The sequence below is a fragment of the Lissotriton helveticus genome, chromosome 1_1 (assembly GCF_964261635.1).
Source record: "Lissotriton helveticus chromosome 1_1, aLisHel1.1, whole genome shotgun sequence".
In the NCBI taxonomy this organism is placed as follows: Eukaryota; Metazoa; Chordata; class Amphibia; order Caudata; family Salamandridae; genus Lissotriton; species Lissotriton helveticus.
In genome coordinates, this window is record NC_136057.1 from 1,305,619,095 (window position 1) to 1,305,643,487 (window position 24,393).

Below are 24,393 nucleotides of genomic sequence, written 5' to 3' on the forward strand. Positions count from 1 at the left end.
TGCTCCTTCCTCTGCTCATTTTTTATTTCAACAATAACTTTATAGTCCTTTTTCTTTTGGACTTCTTTTCTATCTCTCCTTCCTCTTGTCTCATGGACGTATCTCCCAGAAATAATAGCCCTCTCTTCTTTGTGCTTAGCTTCCTGCCATCCCACTCCTTGGCCAGAGGTTGATGTTGGCGTCAAACCCTGTCCCCAAACTGGGTGTCTATATCTCTGCTCGTGTGTGCGCTACCTTCCACTTTCTAAATTATTCCTTCCCAAAAAATAAGGCGGCATTTGTCCCTTTGCTATTTCTTCCTTCTGTCTTCCTCCCCTGCCCACCCCTACCTTTAACCCAAGACCCCTCCCCACCTAACTTCCCTTGACTCAAAAATAAAAGCTCAGGCATGAACAAGGGCCCCCCATTCCTTGCTTTGGGGGAGAGGGGTCAGGGATTTCTATTTTCAGGAGAGTTCAAAGGTTCGTTCCCTGTGAGCTCAGAGGCTGGTGACGAGCTGCATTTGGCCCTCACCTTCGGGCATAGTTCCTTCCAGCCCCGCCTGCACCAGGTAGCCCTCGTTACCCGGTCTTTGCGCCTGGTAGTACCCTTGGAGCTGACTCCGGGGAACAAGGCTGGGCCGGTTGGTGTAGTAGATCTCACTGAGGGCAGGAGGGCGGGGTAACACTTCCCCCACCATCACCACAGCTGCTTCGGGGCTGCTGTCAGGGTAAGGTGAGTCTCTCAGGTTGGTCATGCTTGTATATAGGGAGTCTCTGTTGGGGGAGGTGGCTTGGCCATCGGCCGCCTCCGTCAGGTCCGCTGTGCAGCTCTCAGACTCCTCCAGATCGCTCTGGTACAGAATGGACTGCGCCCTCTGGAGCAGCAGAGGCTCTTCAAGAGCTTTGTACATGAGTTCGATCTCTGTGTTCTCTTCGTGGGTCAGGGAAGGGGCGTCCGGGACAATGGCATCGTCCTCGCTGCCGGCACCCCCTCCATTGGATGTGACAGCAGGCTCAACTGCCCCATGGCCACGAGTGGTAGTGCCAGCACCACGCAGATTGTTGTGCACCAGTTCAGAGATGATCATCTTTTCGAAGGCAGCAGCATCGGCTAGGTTGCGGCGGCAGTCGGCCATCTTGGCTCCATCTGGGGGAAAGTCACCACTGCGGATGGAGTAGCTGTTGTTGAAGTTGCCGTTGAGTGGGAGGGTATCCATGCCACAATTGTCCCGGTTGCTGGTCAGGGCGTGCTCTAGAAGAAGAACAAAAGGTGGAGAGAGCAATCAGATCGGAAGGACATACACAAGGTCAGAGCAAAGCCCCACATCAAGGGGAAACGCTCAGCACCCTGCATAGTACCAGAATGAAGAAAAACTAAGAACATTTTTGTTGCAGTAGGGAGCAGTCAAATTGAGTTTTAAAGAAGCCTACAGACTGGGTAAAACATTTTGGTAAACAAATAATAACTTCATTACATTGTATCATAAAATGCCCATGTAATCCAACAACAATACTCTGGAACCGATATCAGACATAGGGCGATGTAACTCCCCATTAGTATTTGAGGAGCTATTTGAAAGTTTTAAATTACCTTATAGTTCTCGCCTAAATCCTACACATTGCGCTGGATTGTTGATCATATGTCATTAGCGATGCACATGAAAATACCATGCTATTGTGACCGGCACCATTTTTCTGGCATAAGGTCATGCCTTTTCCTTGGTCCATAAAGCCTCTAGGAAAACACACTACCTCTACAGAGCTCCTCATTTATACCCTGGGCCATATACTCCCTACAGAAATGCCTGTGTCTCCCTCCTATACTTTTGTTCAGAGTTATTGACACCCAATAACATAATTTCTGTCAGTGTTCTGTTGACTTGTGGGATGTCCCTGTTCAGTGCGTCTGTATGTGGTTGTATATCAGATTATTGAGCACGAAAATGTGCTACAAAAATAGTGCAGCCAGAAGTCCACTCCCATATTGTTGTGAACTAAATATAGATTTCCTACTATTAACTCCAAATCCACATACCTTGCAAATGTCAAGGTAAACAGATTTGGATTTAATAATATTAAGTCTATACTGACCGATTTATACTAACCTTGTGATATTGCGCTAGTCAATATTCTGGCTTCAAAATTTTTGTGGGGCAATATTTAAAGCACAGTATTCTGGTAGAATAGCCTGTAGAGTCTAGTGTCTTTCTCTTCAGAGATGTTTTTCTCCTTCCAGCCTCAGGCATACTATATGAATGCGTTGGTCTCTGTCACATCAACAGCCTGGTCTCCAGCCGCGGCCCGTGCAGGTAAGAGCATTGGGGGGATTTGACAGACGACCCCGGGGGAAAATTGAATAAATAATAAAATTTCCCTCGTCGCCATCTTTCGAAATCCCCCCTAACCAGCCCCACTGTTCTTACCTGCACAGGCCGCGACTGCTGGTCTCTCTTTCTCTATTCTCAGGCTTCAGAAAAAGTCTCACTTATTGGCAAGTTACAAAGATGTAAATGGTTTGTTTCGGAATGCCACTTAAAAAAATCAGGTTATTTGAGTCAATCTACAACATCGGTATAGCATTCTAGAAGAGACACTTCAGTGTCAAGAGGTGGTTGCAACTAAATCTGCCTCAACCCTAAGGGTTATCAGGTAGAAATGGACTGATCAGAACCAGGATCCTATTGAATTACTGAGAGTAGAGATACTGCGAACCCACATGCTGGCCCAAGAATACCTGACTCATGTCCTGCAATCCAAACAGTGAGCCGAAGATAGCTTCTCCTGAGAGCAGCAGCCTTCACACTTTGCTCCACAAGCACATCTGGTGGAACCTCTTGCACTTTCTTGGAGTCTTCTATTGGCCAATCACGCCTCATCTCTCTCTCTCTCTCTTCATATTTAGGCCTTTGTATCTCTCTTCCACTTGGCTTCTCCACCCTAAATTGTTTTCTAGATGCTGCATTTTTTTGCTCTTGAAGATGTTTACATGCCTCCTCACAGTCACCACTTTCTCTTGGGTGACATCACTGAATGTCATCTACAAAGAGGCAACTCTTTCCCTTTCAGGGTTCTATTTAGTGAGTTATAGAGGCATTAGAGAGAAAAGGACAATGTCCTGACCCAGTGGAACTATTCTCTCCAGTCTTCTGCACTTTCTACCTTCCATCACTTTGCCAGTTCTAAATCATCACCCAGCAGCCCTCGGCTAGGCTACTCGGCCACCTCTTCAAACGTCTATGTGGAACAATCCTAGAGATCCTGATGAGATCTGAGTAGCCCACACCCGTCCCTTTCATTTCATTGGCATCCTAGAATACAGCTCCAGATACATCAATTCAATTTGCCTAGCAATCCTACTTCATGCTGCCTTAGATTCTGTCACCAAGTGATTTCAAGGTATTCCGCCAGTTTCCTTTCTTACATTTTACCTTCATTAGACCCCTACCAGCATCAGCATCAATGGCCTATAATGGCCCTGGTCCCATATTTCCATTTTTTTAGGTATCACGACATTGTCTCCTTTTTAGTCCCTAGCACCCAAGCAGCTGAACTAGGTCACTGGTGCTACGCGCCCGTATTGTTTTATGATTTACACTGTTGAATCCCATCTTCTTTGACTCATTTAATCTCGCGACTCCTTGTAAAAAAATGTCCCTCCTTTTAAAGCACTGCAGCTACTCTCTCCCGTAGGTAGTGTTTCAGTGTAACTTTGGATAAACGTCAAAATATTGCACTGTGGATACTTCAAAAACATACTTTTTAAATAACTTGCCCATTGCCAGCTTTCAACCACACGATTATACGCACCCCTTTAATCGGTACAATTCAACTCTTGTATCTCCTGAGCTGGCTAATGTATCCCAAACTTGCTTCATTTTCTTTTAACTAGTGCACTATTTTCATGTTGCTTGGTATGTAGCCCACCTGCACTCCTTGCCATCAACCACCGCTCTACTTTTGCCAAATGCAGTTTGGTCCTCCACTCTAATTTGTGTTGCACTCTTTCTCTCTAGTATGAGGGTCTGATTCGTTTCTTACGATTATCTCTAACTTTGTCTCTTTCCTCTAAACTAACCGAGCCACTCCTCCCTGCGCGCACCTCTGATGTAGCACCAATTTTGTAAAGTTGGCTTTTTTATTGGCTTTGTATGGCCTGACTAGGATCCTACACTACATGGTGACTGGGTCAAGTACCCAAATACTTGCAGGCTCCAGAAGTCAAATAGTCCATTACTAGTACTACAAGGGACTATTCACTGTAGTTCCAGGCTTCCTACTCCATTACTACCAGACTGTATTTCCCATACCTTTGCTGTGAGGATCCATACCTCATTAGTACCAGTCTTATATCCAATCACAACCAAGATATGTACCCATTTACTCACATTGCTTATTTAAAGCATAGGAAAGGGATCCAAGAACTTTGATCAGTAATTTTGCCAAATTGTGTACAGCACTCCAATAATGGTCAGTTAGGTGAAGGTGGAAATAGAGATGTACAGATCTCTGGTAGCACTAGTAACTCAACGCACACAATGTGATCGACTCGGAGATTATATGCCCATCGTCACAGAGATTGCCAGTCTTGTACTGCACTTCCCAACCTTACTCTACCTCACTTCTCAGCAGCTACCCCTCTCCCCCCGACCCCAGCCTATCCAACTAGCAAGGAAGGAAACATTACTGCGCAATGGAACTGGAAAGGAGGGACGTACTGGACTCTCGGAAGCTCCCTGTCGCAGGTCCGGTGGTAAGGAGAGGAGAGAGAAAGAGAGAGAAAAACAAAAACAGAGAAAAGAGAGACAAGAGGTTAGCATGAGACTGGAGATGCACAAGATCAGGTAACACATATGGGCAGGCAGAGGCCTGGCTGCTAGACACCATGACATGCAAACCCTTTGGTGCCAGAACACTCAACAATAGAAGGCATTAACTACCCCCCCCCCCACCCCAAACCACCCTCCCCAACCTTCCCTCTCCAAGAACAATCAGAACCACCTTTCCTTTGTGGCTTTTTACTTCCTCTTCTGGACCATCTCCCACTACAGGTTATGCAGCAAGCACCCACACAATGCTTCATGAATGATATCGACAGAGCCCACGCTTCTTCCACCTTGCCCTCAGCCTAGGGTGCCTCTAGCAACACTTTAACCTCTTCGGTCCATGAGACCGCTCCCCTGTGTTTGTTGCACGTATGTGATGTTTGCTGCACCTGCTACCTCCTGTTGCTACCTACATCTTCCTCTTTTAGCTGTTCTGTACAGTTATCGAAAGGTTCCCTCGTGAGACCCCATTTTAGAGAGAGGGGCGCTGGCTTCAATTTACTAGTTCATACTATACATCGGTACACGTACTACAGGACACACATGTTGCAGATGTTGCTTAACAACTAGTGAGATTCCCTATCCCAAGCGAGTGTGGTAGGAGCAGTAGCATACGTAGGGATGATGCATGAGACTGGTTGACCTACATGGTTGAGGAGGGTATTGGTGGTGGGCAATAGGCAAGGCTGGATTCTGTACCTGGAGAGTTGAAGACTGGAGGTGAAGATGGGTTGAATCCAACCGACTCGGCGATCAGAGTGTTGTAAGGGCTGGTCCCGCTACGAGTCTGCAACACTGGGTTGGTCAGGAGATGATTACCCATGGTTCCTAGAGAGGTGAAAATACAGCACAAGAGGATATCTCTGTTGCTCTCATCTAGTGCTGAAAAATCACAAGTTGTCCTGCCAGGGTGGCAGATCGATGTGCAAAAAAACAGAATTATTGTGTGGGTTAAACTGAGTCACACAGGGCTGGCACTGGTCTCAAGACACTTGGGTAGACCATGAAAGTGTTCCTCACAAGCCAAGTTGAGCACAGCCTTTTGTATCCAATCTTATTGGTTAGGATGAGCGTGCTTTTGGAGTGTTTCAGCTCACTTCTAGCGACACAGCGCAGGGAGCTCAAGGCTGCAGATCATCACACTCCTCAATAATTGTAGACCTATGGTATCTGCAATATTTGTACACATGTAAAATCTAGATGAGCTTGGCCAGCCAGGGTCCAGCCAGGCACCAGACGTCCTAATGTATTAATTTCTCTTTTTTGTGTGTCCCAGGAATGCAACAATCTGCTTTACAGTGTAAGTTATGATTTGAATTTTGTGACCTTTTGAAGGAATATTAAAAGCTTCTAGCTCAGTTATACATTTGACACTATGGGCTTTGTTTGGTTAAAAGCCTTCCCGGCTATTAGACTAAAGTCTTATATGCAACGTAGTGGGTCATTATAGCCTTATGTCCTACTGCCGAGGGCTATACCAGTTGTTACAGGCCCTGAATCCGAGTTATAGGTTTGAGCCGGGGGCAAGGGCCTAAAAGGAAGGACAGGGCCTTTAACAAACAGAAGAGCCCAAGGCGGAAGGGTTATAAGAACATTCCACCCACTGAGGGTAGAATGTTCTAAATTAAAAATGGAGAAACATAAAGATAAACATTTGAATGTTAGAGCGAGAGGCTTATACTTGTCATTATTAGCTCTGAGCCACTTCATTGTGTTCAACGGAGCTCCCAACACTCCAATGCTCTAAGACCGGTCAGCGTTGTGGAGAACCTTTGGCATGCACATAGCGCATAACAAATGATCAATGAATTAATAACTGATTGCATTAGCCCCCCAACATAGTGTGGCAAGTTTTATGGCCATGAGGTTAGATTGGTTGCAGTCTAGGTGGGGAGGGCTGATGAGGTGTTGTGGTAAGTTACTTATGCCAGTGTGTCCAGAGGTACTGGTATGACAACTGCTGGTCATGCTAGTGAGAAGGTTTCTGAATGGGAATGAGTGCAGTGAGTTTCATGGCAAGGCTGTCAGCGTGGAAAGATGCTGGGAAATGTTTACCAAGAGTCAGTAAATGTTTCCGGGGGACTAGTGAAATGTGAACGCTTAGTAGGAGCTCCATGAAGGGATTGCTGTGCAAGGAGAGTTTAGCCAGAGGCGTTTTTTGTGCTCTTTGGAAGCTTCTTGTGATTAGCAAGCAGAACTTGGTAATAGGTGTGTGGAGAGACCGGTAGGGTGCTGGTGAGACTTTGCTGTATGATAGGTACAGATGAGAAGGAGGCTGGTGAGATGCTGCTCATCGTAGGCGAAAGTTTGGAAATGTTTGCCATAACAGCCCACAGAACTTCAGACCTGCAGCCGACTCCTCTTTTCATAGCAAGATCATTGAGAAGCCTGCCCCATCTCAAATTCTAGCCCACAATATTGAATCTATCCAACATATTTTAATCCGAAATCTTCCCCCTAACAACACTGAGACAGGTAGAGTGCAAACACTGGATAACTGGAATGAGGGCAAGCCTGCCTGCTGATCCCACTGGATCTCATGGTGGTTTGTCACACCATCCCACCAGTCGCAATGTGCTACCACATACACTTTTGTCAGAAAGGTTTGAAAATGGTCCAATCACTTGTCTCTTATGAATCACCTTCACACCACTCAAGTGTGGCATTCTGCAATGCTCCAGCCTTTGGGGCCTTCTGTTCCTCTTATATATGGAGCCCTTTAAAACTATGTGATAGGAGTAAAACACCTCTTTCGAACAGGACAAAAATGCCACTGAGTTACATCTGAGAGTGTTGTATCCAACCAGCATTGCCCACTTCAAAACAGATCTAGATAAATGAACTACCTGCATGAGCACATTATTCCTAAAACTCTACCCTACTTAAACTGAGTTTATACTTCTTTATCGACACCCACACCAGACGAAGAACGGCTGAGACTATCTTTTCTGTGGATCCCTTCCTTCCTGGTTTCCTATACCAAATCCTTTCGTTTTTCTAAATCTGTCAAAATGTTTATATGACCAAATTTCCCCAATGAGACCGTAGTGACCCTTCATTTCTCCAACAGACTTGAGTATAAGCGTTAGCTCACCTTGATAGGGGTAGTGCAGAGCTTCTAAAATCCCCTATTCAACTCCTCATGGCCAACCTCCATGTTACGGAGCACTTGGTCATTCGATCCAAGACACCAGACCGTTTCACTCTCACATTAAGAGACCTAACGTGTCTTCTACTGTAAGCTATAATTACATTTAAATGAACATACAAAAACCACAAAGCCCTCTACCCTGGCCTCCCATCTTATCCATAAGATAAGCTTCACACCATAGCAGGACAAAAGTACACAAGGAGCCAAACCACTTGCTATTGGGGATACCACAAGTCTAGAAACGGAAACTGAAAACTAAGGGCCTTATTTAGATAACAGCGGATGGAATACACCATCACAAACTTGACGGCTATATTACGTTCTCCACAGGATATAATGGGATCGTAATACGGTGGACGGGATATCGGTCACGTTTACGACAGACTGTTCCACTCCGCCAAGATCTAAATTAGGCCTTAAGCCTTTCGGCTGCTTAGCACTCGCGCGGCAGAACATGATACCAGAACGTATCAGACTGAGCCTGGCCTTTCTGACATTCAGAAGCAAGTTGAAGCCTCATGTCTGCAGACTTTACTTTTCAAACTCACTATCCTCTCAGTCTGAACCTTGTTTCGTATATTACACCTGCTATTTAAATGTTACCTATTGTTTCTCTACTTATTATAAAGCTCTCCCTTGCAGATAGGTTTGCACTAGTAAAGAACCTCAAATAAATAAGTAGATGTGCTGGGGAAACACAAACTATTAGATGTGAGTGAATGGCGTGCTGTTAAGATGCTGTTAAGTATTACAGATCTATTGGTAGGTGCTGACGAGATGCTGAAGAATCTTAGATATACAACGGTTGAAGTTAGATGCACATTGTTAGGGTGCTGGTGAGATGTTGGTGAATATTGGACAATACATACAGGCTGGAGTTGGGTGAAATGTTTGTGAATGTTACAGAAACGCTGGTAGGCGCTGGTGAGATATTTTGCATAATTTTAGAGACAGGGTGTTAGGATAAGGCAGAATTTTTCTGAAGGTAACTGGAACACAGGCAGGGTGCCAGTGAGAGGCCCAGAGCTAGTGGAATGCCATTGTCCATTGGTAGGCTGCCAGTGAAAGTTGGCAGAATATTGGAAGGCCTGAGGCCTGGCAGTCAAGGAGATCATATATCCTGCTGAGGGTTAGTAAGAGGTCAGCAGAAAAAAGTGGCAAAAGCCAAGTTGTGATTGAAAGTATTAATGTAGAATAAGAAAATATGGGCAAAGATACGGTTATCAAGGATAATCATGAGGTCCTTGCTGCACCCTTGTGACCTATCAAGATTGTTGGCACCATACGTAAACTGAAATTGTGCTACCTCCCTCCCAACAATGGGATTTAAGCAAATCTCAAACACAAAATAGTCTTAAACCAATATATTAACGACACCTTCATCTGACACCCTTATGAACACTGAACACTATTTTGGGATCCAGTGTTGTAGGATTAAACCCTTTTCGGGGCTTTCCCTTTTTCTTTGTCTCAGAATATGGACCCATCTCCCAATTGCTTCTTACCCCATTGCAGCCTGGCTGGAGCAGTCCTTCTCGGCTCGAACTGCTGCTTCAGTCGTGTGTAAGGTGCTGCCTCTGAGTTCACCGGCAGCATACCAAGTGCTCAGAATATTTCGTAGTGGCCTTCTATCAAATGCATGGCTAACAACACATTTAACCAAGGTCATCTATGGCTGGAAGTGTATAAACTATAGAGATGTTACCTGATCTGGGAAGCTTTGTTTTGGCCCTTTCTGGTACTTATTTTAACAGTGGAGGAAAGGGCTCTTGGGGTGTTCCCCTGTCTTCAGAGTTTGTTGTAAACCCATTAGGTGCTTTTTCAATCTATTGAGTGTGCTGAATGATCCTGGCGGATGTACTTAGGTTCTTAGGCATGCTGCGGTTACGCATGGCTGTGAAATATCTGGTGAACTTTTGAAAACTATAATTTGACCATATGTTTTTGACCACGCATTTGATGCTGGTGTGCTTCTTTGCTCTGCCTTGGGGTGGCAAAGTGTAATCTGTACATTTTGCGATTTGGGTGAAGTCCCTTGACAACATTATTCTGGCCTTTGGGGCTCTGTGAATGGGGTCTGTGGGCAGAAGGCCAGCAGTGGGTAGGAGAAAATAGACCATGCTACTCACCACGGTTCAATGTTGGCGTGCTAGTGATATCGCCGGCCATGAAGGAGGATTCGGTCTGCTTCCGAACGGTGTCATTCCACATTCGCCTGATTCGACTCTGTGGGCAGAAAAAAACCCAGTTATGAGCAGGGCTGGACTGGGAACCAAAAGCAGCCCTAACGGGTCCCACCCATCCAGCCTCCCTAGAAAATGCCTGATGCCCGCTACGGCCAGTCGGCACTGGTTATGAGACGAGCCGGAGTCGTTTGTTCCCAGCAGGATCCTATATGTACATTAAACTGTTCCTGAAGGACACCTCAGAATCCTGACCAGGCGTCGCTTCTAGCAAGTGTGGTCGCATCTTCAGACATTCAGTCAGCACCCATGGCCCCGGCTTTATCTTCCAGTATAATATTCGCTTTTCTCGCTAATGGTGAGCCTAAGTACATCTCTAATCAGGAGTAAAAAGTCTCTGAGCAGGTGTTGCATTTCACTGGATCAGATGAACAGAAGCAAAGCTCTCCAGGTTAGACAAGACTCAGCAATACTGGCTGCAACACTGCCACATTCTGGGCCTCGGCACCAGAGATCTATGCGGCATCGGTTACACCCGAAACAGAGTGTAAGGATATAGTATTCAAAAATACCTCTGGAAAATGTGCACTGCTAAAAATTCGACCTTGCATACATATCTCTTTACAAAATGTCGACTTGTATCCAAATTGACAACCCACATACATTACGATTGGGCTAATGTACTTTTTTTAGCTACAGTCCCACCATATTTGAGGAAAAGTGCACAACGGTGGCATTTGGATCAGGTCGGTATTTTTGTAGAAATCTATTTGGTCAATGTTCAAAGTTCAGTGATCTGTGTCATGAATGCTATGCTTTGGCAAAACGATTCAGAAAAGGGGGTGGTGATGAACAGAGTGTCTGAATTAAGCAGACCACTCTTACCCAGTCCAAAGATCAGGGCTTGATCCATCACCGTTATTTATCTCACTGCCCCATCCCAGCTCAGAACCTGGCTATATGCAAATTAGCCTGTCCCTGGCCCAGTGCATCATGGGAACAGGGCAGACCAAACTACCAAGCCAATTCTTCACCAGAAAGGAGACAAGCTACCGGGGACCGGTTTCTGGCAATTCAGCCTCTTCGGCCCGGCTTGCTTGAATCCTGATGGAGCAGTGAGAAAGGGACTCATGTCTGAGTATACCCTGCCACACCTATAGTGGCCAAAAACGATTCAGAAAAGGGGGTGGTGATGAACAGAGTGTCTGAATTAAGCAGACCACTCTTACCCAGTCCAAAGATCAGGGCTTGATCCATCACCGTTATTTATCTCACTGCCCCATCCCAGCTCAGAACCTGGCTATATGCAAATTAGCCTGTCCCTGGCCCAGTGCATCATGGGAACAGGGCAGACCAAACTACCAAGCCAATTCTTCACCAGAAAGGAGACAAGCTACCGGGGACCGGTTTCTGGCATTTCAGCCTCTTCGGCCCGGCTTGCTTGAATCCTGATGGAGCAGTGAGAAAGGGACTCATGTCTGAGTATACCCTGCCACACCTATAGTGGCCAAAAACGATTCAGAAAAGGGGGTGGTGATGAACAGAGTGTCTGAATTAAGCAGACCACTCTTACCCAGTCCAAAGATCAGGGCTTGATCCATCACCGTTATTTATCTCACTGCCCCATCCCAGCTCAGAACCTGGCTATATGCAAATTAGCCTGTCCCTGGCCCAGTGCATCATGGGAACAGGGCAGACCAAACTACCAAGCCAATTCTTCACCAGAAAGGAGACAAGCTACCGGGGACCGGTTTCTGGCATTTCAGCCTCTTCGGCCCGGCTTGCTTGAATCCTGATGGAGCAGTGAGAAAGGGACTCATGTCTGAGTATACCCTGCCACACCTATAGTGGCCAAAAACGATTCAGAAAAGGGGGTGGTGATGAACAGAGTGTCTGAATTAAGCAGACCACTCTTACCCAGTCCAAAGATCAGGGCTTGATCCATCACCGTTATTTATCTCACTGCCCCATCCCAGCTCAGAACCTGGCTATATGCAAATTAGCCTGTCCCTGGCCCAGTGCATCATGGGAACAGGGCAGACCAAACTACCAAGCCAATTCTTCACCAGAAAGGAGACAAGCTACCGGGGACCGGTTTCTGGCATTTCAGCCTCTTCGGCCCGGCTTGCTTGAATCCTGATGGAGCAGTGAGAAAGGGACTCATGTCTGAGTATACCCTGCCACACCTATAGTGGCCAAAAACGATTCAGAAAAGGGGGTGGTGATGAACAGAGTGTCTGAATTAAGCAGACCACTCTTACCCAGTCCAAAGATCAGGGCTTGATCCATCACCGTTATTTATCTCACTGCCCCATCCCAGCTCAGAACCTGGCTATATGCAAATTAGCCTGTCCCTGGCCCAGTGCATCATGGGAACAGGGCAGACCAAACTACCAAGCCAATTCTTCACCAGAAAGGAGACAAGCTACCGGGGACCGGTTTCTGGCATTTCAGCCTCTTCGGCCCGGCTTGCTTGAATCCTGATGGAGCAGTGAGAAAGGGACTCATGTCTGAGTATACCCTGCCACACCTATAGTGGCCAAAAACGATTCAGAAAAGGGGGTGGTGATGAACAGAGTGTCTGAATTAAGCAGACCACTCTTACCCAGTCCAAAGATCAGGGCTTGATCCATCACCGTTATTTATCTCACTGCCCCATCCCAGCTCAGAACCTGGCTATATGCAAATTAGCCTGTCCCTGGCCCAGTGCATCATGGGAACAGGGCAGACCAAACTACCAAGCCAATTCTTCACCAGAAAGGAGACAAGCTACCGGGGACCGGTTTCTGGCATTTCAGCCTCTTCGGCCCGGCTTGCTTGAATCCTGATGGAGCAGTGAGAAAGGGACTCATGTCTGAGTATACCCTGCCACACCTATAGTGGCCAAAAACGATTCAGAAAAGGGGGTGGTGATGAACAGAGTGTCTGAATTAAGCAGACCACTCTTACCCAGTCCAAAGATCAGGGCTTGATCCATCACCGTTATTTATCTCACTGCCCAATCCAGCTCAGAACCTGGCTATATGCAAATTAGCCTGTCCCTGGCCCAGTGCATCATGGGAACAGGGCAGACCAAACTACCAAGCCAATTCTTCACCAGAAAGGAGACAAGCTACCGGGGACCGGTTTCTGGCATTTCAGCCTCTTCGGCCCGGCTTGCTTGAATCCTGATGGAGCAGTGAGAAAGGGACTCATGTCTGAGTATACCCTGCCACACCTATAGTGGCCAAAAACGATTCAGAAAAGGGGGTGGTGATGAACAGAGTGTCTGAATTAAGCAGACCACTCTTACCCAGTCCAAAGATCAGGGCTTGATCCATCACCGTTATTTATCTCACTGCCCCATCCCAGCTCAGAACCTGGCTATATGCAAATTAGCCTGTCCCTGGCCCAGTGCATCATGGGAACAGGGCAGACCAAACTACCAAGCCAATTCTTCACCAGAAAGGAGACAAGCTACCGGGGACCGGTTTCTGGCATTTCAGCCTCTTCGGCCCGGCTTGCTTGAATCCTGATGGAGCAGTGAGAAAGGGACTCATGTCTGAGTATACCCTGCCACACCTATAGTGGCCAAAAACGATTCAGAAAAGGGGGTGGTGATGAACAGAGTGTCTGAATTAAGCAGACCACTCTTACCCAGTCCAAAGATCAGGGCTTGATCCATCACCGTTATTTATCTCACTGCCCCATCCCAGCTCAGAACCTGGCTATATGCAAATTAGCCTGTCCCTGGCCCAGTGCATCATGGGAACAGGGCAGACCAAACTACCAAGCCAATTCTTCACCAGAAAGGAGACAAGCTACCGGGGACCGGTTTCTGGCATTTCAGCCTCTTCGTCCCGGCTTGCTTGAATCCTGATGGAGCAGTGAGAAAGGGACTCATGTCTGAGTATACCCTGCCACACCTATAGTGGCCAAAAACGATTCAGAAAAGGGGGTGGTGATGAACAGAGTGTCTGAATTAAGCAGACCACTCTTACCCAGTCCAAAGATCAGGGCTTGATCCATCACCGTTATTTATCTCACTGCCCCATCCCAGCTCAGAACCTGGCTATATGCAAATTAGCCTGTCCCTGGCCCAGTGCATCATGGGAACAGGGCAGACCAAACTACCAAGCCAATTCTTCACCAGAAAGGAGACAAGCTACCGGGGACCGGTTTCTGGCATTTCAGCCTCTTCGGCCCGGCTTGCTTGAATCCTGATGGAGCAGTGAGAAAGGGACTCATGTCTGAGTATACCCTGCCACACCTATAGTGGCCAAAAACGATTCAGAAAAGGGGGTGGTGATGAACAGAGTGTCTGAATTAAGCAGACCACTCTTACCCAGTCCAAAGATCAGGGCTTGATCCATCACCGTTATTTATCTCACTGCCCCATCCCAGCTCAGAACCTGGCTATATGCAAATTAGCCTGTCCCTGGCCCAGTGCATCATGGGAACAGGGCAGACCAAACTACCAAGCCAATTCTTCACCAGAAAGGAGACAAGCTACCGGGGACCGGTTTCTGGCATTTCAGCCTCTTCGGCCCGGCTTGCTTGAATCCTGATGGAGCAGTGAGAAAGGGACTCATGTCTGAGTATACCCTGCCACACCTATAGTGGCCAAAAACGATTCAGAAAAGGGGGTGGTGATGAACAGAGTGTCTGAATTAAGCAGACCACTCTTACCCAGTCCAAAGATCAGGGCTTGATCCATCACCGTTATTTATCTCACTGCCCCATCCCAGCTCAGAACCTGGCTATATGCAAATTAGCCTGTCCCTGGCCCAGTGCATCATGGGAACAGGGCAGACCAAACTACCAAGCCAATTCTTCACCAGAAAGGAGACAAGCTACCGGGGACCGGTTTCTGGCATTTCAGCCTCTTCGGCCCGGCTTGCTTGAATCCTGATGGAGCAGTGAGAAAGGGACTCATGTCTGAGTATACCCTGCCACACCTATAGTGGCCAAAAACGATTCAGAAAAGGGGGTGGTGATGAACAGAGTGTCTGAATTAAGCAGACCACTCTTACCCAGTCCAAAGATCAGGGCTTGATCCATCACCGTTATTTATCTCACTGCCCCATCCCAGCTCAGAACCTGGCTATATGCAAATTAGCCTGTCCCTGGCCCAGTGCATCATGGGAACAGGGCAGACCAAACTACCAAGCCAATTCTTCACCAGAAAGGGGACAAGCTACCGGGGACCGGTTTCTGGCATTTCAGCCTCTTCGGCCCGGCTTGCTTGAATCCTGATGGAGCAGTGAGAAAGGGACTCATGTCTGAGTATACCCTGCCACACCTATAGTGGCCAAAAACGATTCAGAAAAGGGGGGTGGTGATGAACAGAGTGTCTGAATTAAGCAGACCACTCTTACCCAGTCCAAAGATCAGGGCTTGATCCATCACCGTTATTTATCTCACTGCCCCATCCCAGCTCAGAACCTGGCTATATGCAAATTAGCCTGTCCCTGGCCCAGTGCATCATGGGAACAGGGCAGACCAAACTACCAAGCCAATTCTTCACCAGAAGTTCTGAGCTGGGATGGTGCAGTGAGCTAAAAAACGGTGATGGATCAAGCCCTGATCTTTGGACTGGGTAAGAGTGGTCTGCTTAATTCAGGCACTCTGTTCATCACCACCCCCTTTTCTGAATCATGCTTTGGCAAAAGGCTGTCCCAAAAGCATTTAAGAGTATGGGAAGCAGTACTACAGAAATACCCTTTTACTTACTCCTAGATGTCTTAGTCGATAGGCCCGAAACGTCCAACTCCCTCAAAGTGGACACATTCCCTTTTATTTGTACTTTTTAACATACTCTAAAAATGCCTATATCAATAGGGCTCTATGTTTTCAAATGCTACCCTGGCGACTGCTCGCCTCCTCTTCACCAGATGCACAATGCCTGCTCCACCTCTGCATAAACATCTGTTATTCAGCGGCAGGATACCCTCCGGAGTGAACAAGCGCTTTACAAATACATATGTTATGTTATGTTTATGCTTGCAGTCTGCGCACTGGTTCAGGAGTTCGCAGGTATGGTGAGGCAGAAGGAAACTTCTTCAGTCTAAAAAGGGCATTGGTGTCCCTCTTTTATTGCTGCATGCTATAACCTGCTCTGTAGGGTACTCTTAAGACCTATTACCTTCTTGTATTTTAGCAAGGCTTCTGCAATAGTGTCTTCATATGCTAGAGCGGTGGCCAAAGCCAAGGCCCGCGTCCAGCGGCGTAGCGTGAATTGCCAGCACCTGGGGCAAGGCAAATATTGTGCACCCTAACGCTTGGACCGTTAGCACTTCCTGGTGCAAAATGTTCTAAGAAAAAAAATGAATAGTAAAAAAAAAATCTTTTATCATTTTGTGCCCTTTAAGAATTTTGCCCCAGGGGGCAATCACTGCTGTGCCGCCGACACTATCATATTGCCCACATCGCAGTAACTAGGCACTATTCAATACTGATATCTGCAAAGAGGGCACCGATGGCATGTAATGAATGCTCGACAAGATGGAAACCTTGATCATAGCTCCAGAAAGCTGCAAGAAATGGCACTAGTCTGAGTTGAAAATCTAGCTGCTCAACAGAACCCAGCATGTGACTGATACCGCCCCAGCCCCACTGACCAATCAGCCTCTACTCCCTCAGCCACATTGTTCGTTCCACAGAGGACACAACTTAAATGAGTAGCTCAAGCTAAGCATTTTCTGAGCAACAGCATCCCTGAAATCACAGAGACCAAGCTATCCTGTGTGTGGTGTCTACTTCTTCCACCCATCAGGTGACAGCGATGGCTGGCGGAGGTACTCCATTGTAACAAGAAAGTAAGATATACTTTCACAGCATGCCTCACGGGAAAGGCTTCGTGTGGGGCAACATTATACCTACGCAATTCTGCATGCACCAATGTATGGCGCTATACCATGGGCAAATGGCCCTGAGTGGTTTTTCCTACCTGCCCATCCCTTACTTTTCTTGCATACGTCAACAACAGACAAAGCCTATGCTATGAGAATCACTTGTGTACATACGCATGATAAACTTCAGCTCAAGAAGCCTTCAAAACACTGCAATGGCCAGAATTCTCAGGCTTACACTGCATCTGCCACCAAAACACTGCAATGACCAGAATTATCTGGCTTACACTTCATCTGCAACCAAAACACTGCAATAACCAGAATTCTCAGGCTTACACTGCATCTGCAACCAAAACATTGCAATGACCAGAATTATCTGGCTTACACTGCATCTGCAACCAAAACACTGCAATGACCAGAATTCTCTGGCTTACACTGCATCTGCAACCAAAATATTGCAATGACCAGAATTCTCTGGCTTACACTGTATCTTCCACCTTGGATGAGCAAGGAAGTAGAGTCCAAGGACCTGAGTGGCAGGTGGCAATATTTGTAGATGAAACCATGTCCCTTCAACCTTTAATGCCCTGGCCTGCCAGTCCCAGTCCTGCGGTGACGTACCTGCGTCCCAGTGTAGTAACGGTTGTTGCTTCTCATGGCCGACGTCTTGAGGGAACCATGGGCACCTCCGGGGGGGCTGCGCACGCAGCAATACGAGTGACGCAGGCACTTGCTGTACTCCTTGTGTACCTGGAAATGAAGCGTGGATCTTTACTGGGGGAAGCGACACAGGAAAAAGAAAGGGGACAGCATAGATGCAGGATAATTGTGTATGTAATAATACCAGAGGAAAAACAAGTGCTCCCTCTCTATACTAAGGAATCGAGTTGAAATCAGAGGAAATATGTGGGCACTGATAGTAACGGCTTTTGTATATTGGTTCGGTAGTTATAAAAGAGATGTGGTCTCATATTTGTAAAAAGGAGTGATGTGCTGAACTTCAAATGGAAACATCAAAGAAATGCAGGGAATCACTATTCAAAGCACCTGTATGTTCCAGAAAAGTGTTTGTACTCTCCCATTAAATGCATTGGAGCAATCCTGAGAAGTGCAGGTACTCTCCCCTTCAAATGAAAGAAGTGCAGGTACTCAGTACTGGTCAGGATCTGCCATTTGAGAGCACTGGCGAGGGGTCAAGCCTGTTATGTGAGAGGGCAGGTGCACTTCACAATGCTAGTGTCCCTTGAGTTGCACTAAGATTCGTAGTACTTAATTTGGAACAAAAGGTGTGCAGGTATGTTATGTTAAGGAATGTTATGTTTAGGAATTTGAAGGGTGCCTGGTTACTCCATTCGGAGTGCCCCTGCACTAGATTCCAATGCAAAAGGCCTCCAGAACCTGCCCTATACTATGTCATGACTTACGTTTGTCGGCTACCCAAAGTTTATCTTTGGAACACACTACTGCCATTGCTGGGTTACCACATACCAAGCCAGCCTAGTTTTGGTTCCACCTCATGCCTCTCTTCCATCACCCTACCGCAGTCTCTTTATCTCACTCTTACAGATTCTGTTTCATCTCTGCTCTCTCGCTGAGTCAGTGGTTTCCTTTTTGTTCTGTTCCTTCTTCTTTTCTCTCTTTTGACCTTTCTACCACTTGTTCTGGTTGAAAGTGAGATGATGGAAAATAAATCATGGACTGGTCCCCAAATATGGGTGCCGGCACCCTCCATCTTCAAGCACCGGCACAAATTACGCACAGCAGACACTGCGCCCATTACCGCTCCTACTCAAATTTGAACTCACCCTGTTGCACATGCACACAGACGTGGCCCATGCAGGTAAGAGTGGTGGGGCGGTGAGGCCGGACAGGGGGCATTTTGGCAGACGATCATGAGGGAACATTAATATTTATTTAATTTTCCCTCGTGGTTGTCTGTTAAATCCCCCCCCAATCCAGCCCCACCGCTCTTACCTGCACGGGCCGCGGCTGCTGATGCACACCACAGCAGGTGTACCCTACATTTGCACTATTTACTTGTTACAACGAATAGACTCTGAGATAGATCATCAGAGCAGTGCCCAGACTCCCCTTCCTCTCTGCAGACAGACCATGGAGGCCTGGCGGCTGCTTGCATTCCAAGCACAGCGAGGCGGCCAAGTGATCCGCCACTTTGCCGCCAGCACTTTCCTCTGCTTGCAAGGCTAAGTGCGGGGAACGCGTTGCTTGTCGAGTTCTCGGATGTGCTGCCAAAGGGTGAGGTGCCTGCCAAGAACTCCTAATTACTCGCAGGTGCTGCTTAAACAGCTGAAACCACCTTTGTCTTCCGTGCTTTGGTTTGGGGGAAGGAGGGGGAGGGAGCTGAACCGAGCATCCTTGCAAGAGAGCGCCCAAGTCCACAGCGCCTGTCAGAGTGGCACGACTTCCAACCTGCAGCAGGCAGATGAGAGGCCAGCAGCTCAGACACTGCTTTTCACCATACACAACTTTGTGCAGCATAAAAAGAACATGTCATGCATCACTGAAACTAAGACTGGAAGACACGGAACTGTAAATCATAGCCATCAGCAAACCACTGGAGCTGCAAGAGACAGAACTAACCATCGAAAGCACTATCAGCTAAGCAAGGGAGTTGCACGCGCCAGAACAAGCAATCAAACTCGCAGTCAGCTACGCACCGGAGCTGCAAGAGACAGAACTAGCAATCAACCCCGCCATCAGCTAAGCACAGGAGCTGCAAGTGATAGAACTAGCAATCAAGCCCACCATCAGCTAAGCACAGGAGCTGCAAGTGATAGAACTAGCAATCAACCCCGCCATCAGCTAAGCACAGGAGCTGCAAGTGATAGAACTAGCAATCAAGCCCACCATCAGCTAAGCACAGGAGCTGCAAGTGATAGAACTAGCAATCAACCCCGCCATCAGCTAAGCACAGGAGCTGCAAGCAACAGAACTAGCAATCAAACCCACCATCAGCTAAGCACAGGAGCTGCAAGTGATAGAACTAGCAATCAACCCCGCCATCAGCTAAGCACAGGAGGTGAAAGTGATAGAACTAGCAATCAACCCCGCCATCAGCTAAGCACAGGAGCTGCAAGTGATAGAACTAGCAATGAAGCCCACCATCAGCTAAGCACAGGAGCTGCAAGTGATAGAACTAGCAATCAACCCCGCCATCAGCTAAGCACAGGAGCTGCAAGCAACAGAACTAGCAATCAAACCCACCATCAGCTAAGCACAGGAGCTGCAAGTGATAGAACTAGCAATCAAACCCACCATCAGCTAAGCACAGGAGCTGCAAGTGATAGAATTAGCAATCAACCCCGCCATCAGCTAAGCACAGGAGCTGCAAGCAACAGAACTAGCAATCAACCCCGCCATCAGCTTAGCACAGGAGCTGCAAGCAACAGAACTAGCAATCAAACCCACCATCAGCTAAGCACAGGAGCTGCAAGTGATAGAATTAGCAATCAACCCCGCCATCAGCTAAGCACAGGAGCTGCAAGCAACAGAACTAGCAATCAAACCCACCATCAGCTAAGCACAGGAGCTGCAAGTGATAGAACTAGCAATCAACCCCGCCATCAGCTAAGCACAGGAGGTGAAAGTGATAGAACTAGCAATCGACCGCGCCATCAGCTAAGCACAGGAGCTGCAAGTGATAGAACTAGCAATCAACCCCGCCATCAGCTAAGCACAGGAGCTGCAAGCAACAGAACTAGCAATCAAACCCACCATCAGCTAAGCACAGGAGCTGCAAGTGATAGAACTAGCAATCAACCCCGCCATCAGCTAAGCACAGGAGGTGAAAGTGATAGAACTAGCAATCGACCGCGCCATCAGCTAAGCACAGGAGCTGCAAGTGATAGAACTAGCAATCAACCCCACCATCAGCTAAGCACAGGAGCTGCAAGTGATAGAACTAGCAATCAACCCCACCTTCAGCTAAGCACAGGAGCTGCAAGCAACAGAACTAGCAATCAACCCCGCCATCAGCTAAGCACAGGAGCTGCAAGTGATAGAACTAGCAATCAACCCCACCATCAGCTAAGCGCAGGAGCTGCAAGTGATAGAACTAGCAATCAACCCCGCCATCAGCTAAGCACAGGAGCTGCAAGTGATAGAACTAGCAATCAACCCCGCCATCAGCTAAGCACAGGAGCTGCATGCGATAGAACTAGCAATCAAGCCCGCCATCAGCTAAGCACAGGAGCTGCAAGCAACAGAACTAGCAATCAAACCCACCATCAGCTAAGCACAGGAGCTGCAAGTGATAGAACTAGCAATCAACCCCGCCATCAGCTAAGCACAGGAGCTGCAAGTGATAGAACTAGCAATCAACCCCGCCATCAGCTAAGCACAGGAGCTGCAAGTGATAGAACTAGCAATCAACCCCGCCATCAGCTAAGCACAGGAGCTGCATGCGATAGAACTAGCAATCAAGCCAGCCATCAGCTAAGCACAGGAGCTGCAAGTGATAGAACTAGCAATCAGACCCACCATCAGCTAAGCACAGGAGCTGCGAGAGATGGACTAGTAATTGTAGTGTCCTCCCCAGTCCGGGTACATGAATATGATCACACCACACACAGAGCTTGGTATTGCACGTCTTTATTCCTCAGCGTGTAGCCATTAACTGAACATTCTACATCATGAATTCTGTCTCCCACACCCAAGATTATATGTCACTGTTCTACGGAGTCCATCAGAGACTAAAAGGGTCCCTTCAACTCTAACCCATAAGGCACAACATCTCACCCTTTGCTAAATAAAAAGTATAATTAATACATAAATACATCACATCTCTTCAATAATTTTGCTGCTCGCATCAATTGCCCAGATCTTGTCATGTGAGGTTGCGGAGATACAGGAGAAGTGTCCATTACTGGCACTGGTGATAGAGACACTGGTACACTTGTTGGGCTCTCCAGATTCTCGAGTGGATAAGACTCACTTCCTAAATCGGGAGATGGCAAATGGTGAGGCAAGTGCTTGAAATGCGAAGAATCCTGAGTAATGGACTTTCCAGGAATGTGAGCAGTCACCATGTGTCCTTTAGTAGTCACAACCCTCAGCGGGTCAGCATCAATAGGAGCATCAGACTTGCGTTTCCGTTTCGGCCTAACAATGACTTGGTCTCCTCTTTTGAACACAGTGCTCTGAGCACAGCGGATTCTATCAGCATGGATCTTCATTTTGCGTTAGTGAGCTGAAGTAGCAGTGCAAAGTTTATCAATGTCAATAGATCTCTCAGTGGTCCATTGTGGCAATTTGGTTCATATGGCTCTCCCAAATATTAAGGTGACAGGGCTTTCAACCGTGGTAGAAGGGGGAGTTGACCTGTGTGCACGGAGCAAAGACTAAAGAACTGATTTGAGGTGAAGCATTTCCAGCACGCTGAACTGTCTTCTTGAGGGTTCTAATTAATCTCTCGACAACACCATTCGCCTGTGGCCAGAGACGTGTGATTTTTTGATGCTTGATATTTAGAGGAGTGAGAAAATCTTTAAATTCTCAACTATTGAAAGGTGGGTCATTGTCAGATCTCAAAATCGAAGGAACACCCATGTTGCGAAATTATATTTTAATCTCTCAGTAACTCTGTCATGAGTAGTTGACGACAGATCTTCCACAAGGGGAAAATGGGAATATTTATCAACAATTACAAGTAGATGATGTCCATTGTCAAGGGGTCCAAAGAAATCAATTGCAATCTGCTCCCATGCTTTGGATGATCAGACATATTTAAAGGATATGGGGTTGTTTTGGATGACAATCAGTTGCACAAATAACATGCCCTTAACTCCTTTTCAACTCTTTCATCAAGACGAGGGAATCACACTCCAGTAGAGCTTGTATAGTAGCATCAACTTCACGATGTCCCTCATGGGAAGTTGAATCACTAGTTGTCTCAGACTGTCAGTCATGATAATTCTTGACCCTCGTAAGATGGTGACTTCTGGGGTTATTGAAAGTATTTTCTGCACATTTTTGATTTTCATGGTATTCAAGGTCATCATGAAGAGGTCGAGTATGTTTTCATCACGATTGATGTGTAATAATGTCTTAGATTATTAGTTAATCCCTGCCAGTGCTCGTGGCAGCAATGAATTGTTCCACCAATATAGAAGCAGGGGAACAGGTATTCACAATGAAGTTAACATAAACATCAGCCGCTTAAGAAGTGGTGCCGTGACACTGTATTGGTACATGTGAGAAGCAGTCAGCAGTGTTTTGATATTTCCTGGATGGTGCACAATCATATAATATGCCTGCAATCGCAACCCCCATCTCTCAATGTGAGAGGGCAACTTGGCGTTAGGATTGCTGAAAATGGTGAGCAATGCTTGGTGGTAGGTGACAACTGTGAAATGCTTTCCATACAAGAACACATGAAAATGCTCCCAAACCCATTCCACAGGGTGGCTTTCTTTTTCAGGTTGTGAATGGGCACGTTCCGTTGATGACAAACCCTGGATAACAAAAGACACAATGTGTTTTGGAGCATTGGGATGTCCAGTGTGCTGGGGGAGGAGGGCATCCAACCCCACTGGCCTTGCATCAACATCAACCTCTATTTGCAATTTTGGATTAAAGTATGGCATTTCAGTGGTGTTCTCAATTACATGCTTGATTTTTTTGAAACTTTGTACACATTCACGTGACCATTGAAATGTAACATTTTGTTTCCTTAAGTCTCTCAATGGGGCACTTACAGTGGCAAAGTCACATATATACCTTGAACAGTAGCAAGCCATACCAAGGAAGGATCACAGCATAATAACATCTTGTGGGGGAGAAGTGGATAACATGGCATGTACTTTATTTGGATCTGGAGTCATTCCACCATCAGAAACGATATGATCAAAGAACTTGAGTTTGGTTTTATGAAACTCACATTTTGCCGCATTTAAGATGAGATCAGCATCTGCAAGTATAAGACACACTTGCGTAAGAGCTTTATCATGCTCCTTTTTATGTGGCCCCAAAAATTAGTATGTCATCACTGTAATTGAGAGCCTTTGTGACTGGCTGTATTATGCAATAAATGATATCCTGAAAGAATTCTGCAGCTGATGACACTCTGAAACTTTGCCTTTTGAATCTGAATAAACCAACATGAGTAGAAAAAGGTAGTAATGTGCCTGCAATTTTTTTCCAGTTCGAATTGGTGATACTCTTTGTTCAAATCAAGCCGGGGAAATAATTTAGATCCAATCCGCTGCGCAATCCTGTCAGCAATGTGCGGACCTGGAAGTTGTTCTCTTTCAATAGCCCTGTTCGCTAGGCGCATATCATGCAGCTGTGTACAGCTCCTCCACTATCCTTCTTCAGCACTACCACTATGGGTGGTACCCATGGTGTTGGATCAGTAGATCGCTCAATGATGTTGTGCTTTAATAGTGTCTCAAGTTCTGTCTCAAC

General features: G+C 46.8%; 1 protein-coding gene across 3 annotated transcripts in view; it reads right to left on the minus strand.

Annotated features, from left to right (window-relative positions):
• Window positions 1-316: 316 nt before the first annotated feature.
• ADGRL1 (adhesion G protein-coupled receptor L1) overlaps window positions 317-24,393 on the minus strand; it is a 691,532-nt gene continuing 667,455 nt past the window's right edge. For 2 of the 3 annotated variants that reach the window (XM_078681457.1, XM_078681438.1), the window contains 5 exons: window positions 17,590-17,718; window positions 10,085-10,181; window positions 5,504-5,632; window positions 4,697-4,714; window positions 317-1,233 (listed from right to left, as the gene is read on the minus strand). In XM_078681457.1, coding sequence (XP_078537583.1) covers window positions 479-1,233; window positions 4,697-4,714; window positions 5,504-5,632; window positions 10,085-10,181; window positions 17,590-17,718 — 1,128 coding nt within the window. In that variant the 3' untranslated portion in view covers window positions 317-478. Of the gene's footprint in view, window positions 1,234-4,665; window positions 4,715-5,503; window positions 5,633-10,084; window positions 10,182-17,589; window positions 17,719-24,393 lie in introns of all 3 variants that reach the window. The other variant, XM_078681447.1, reaches the window with a different exon arrangement.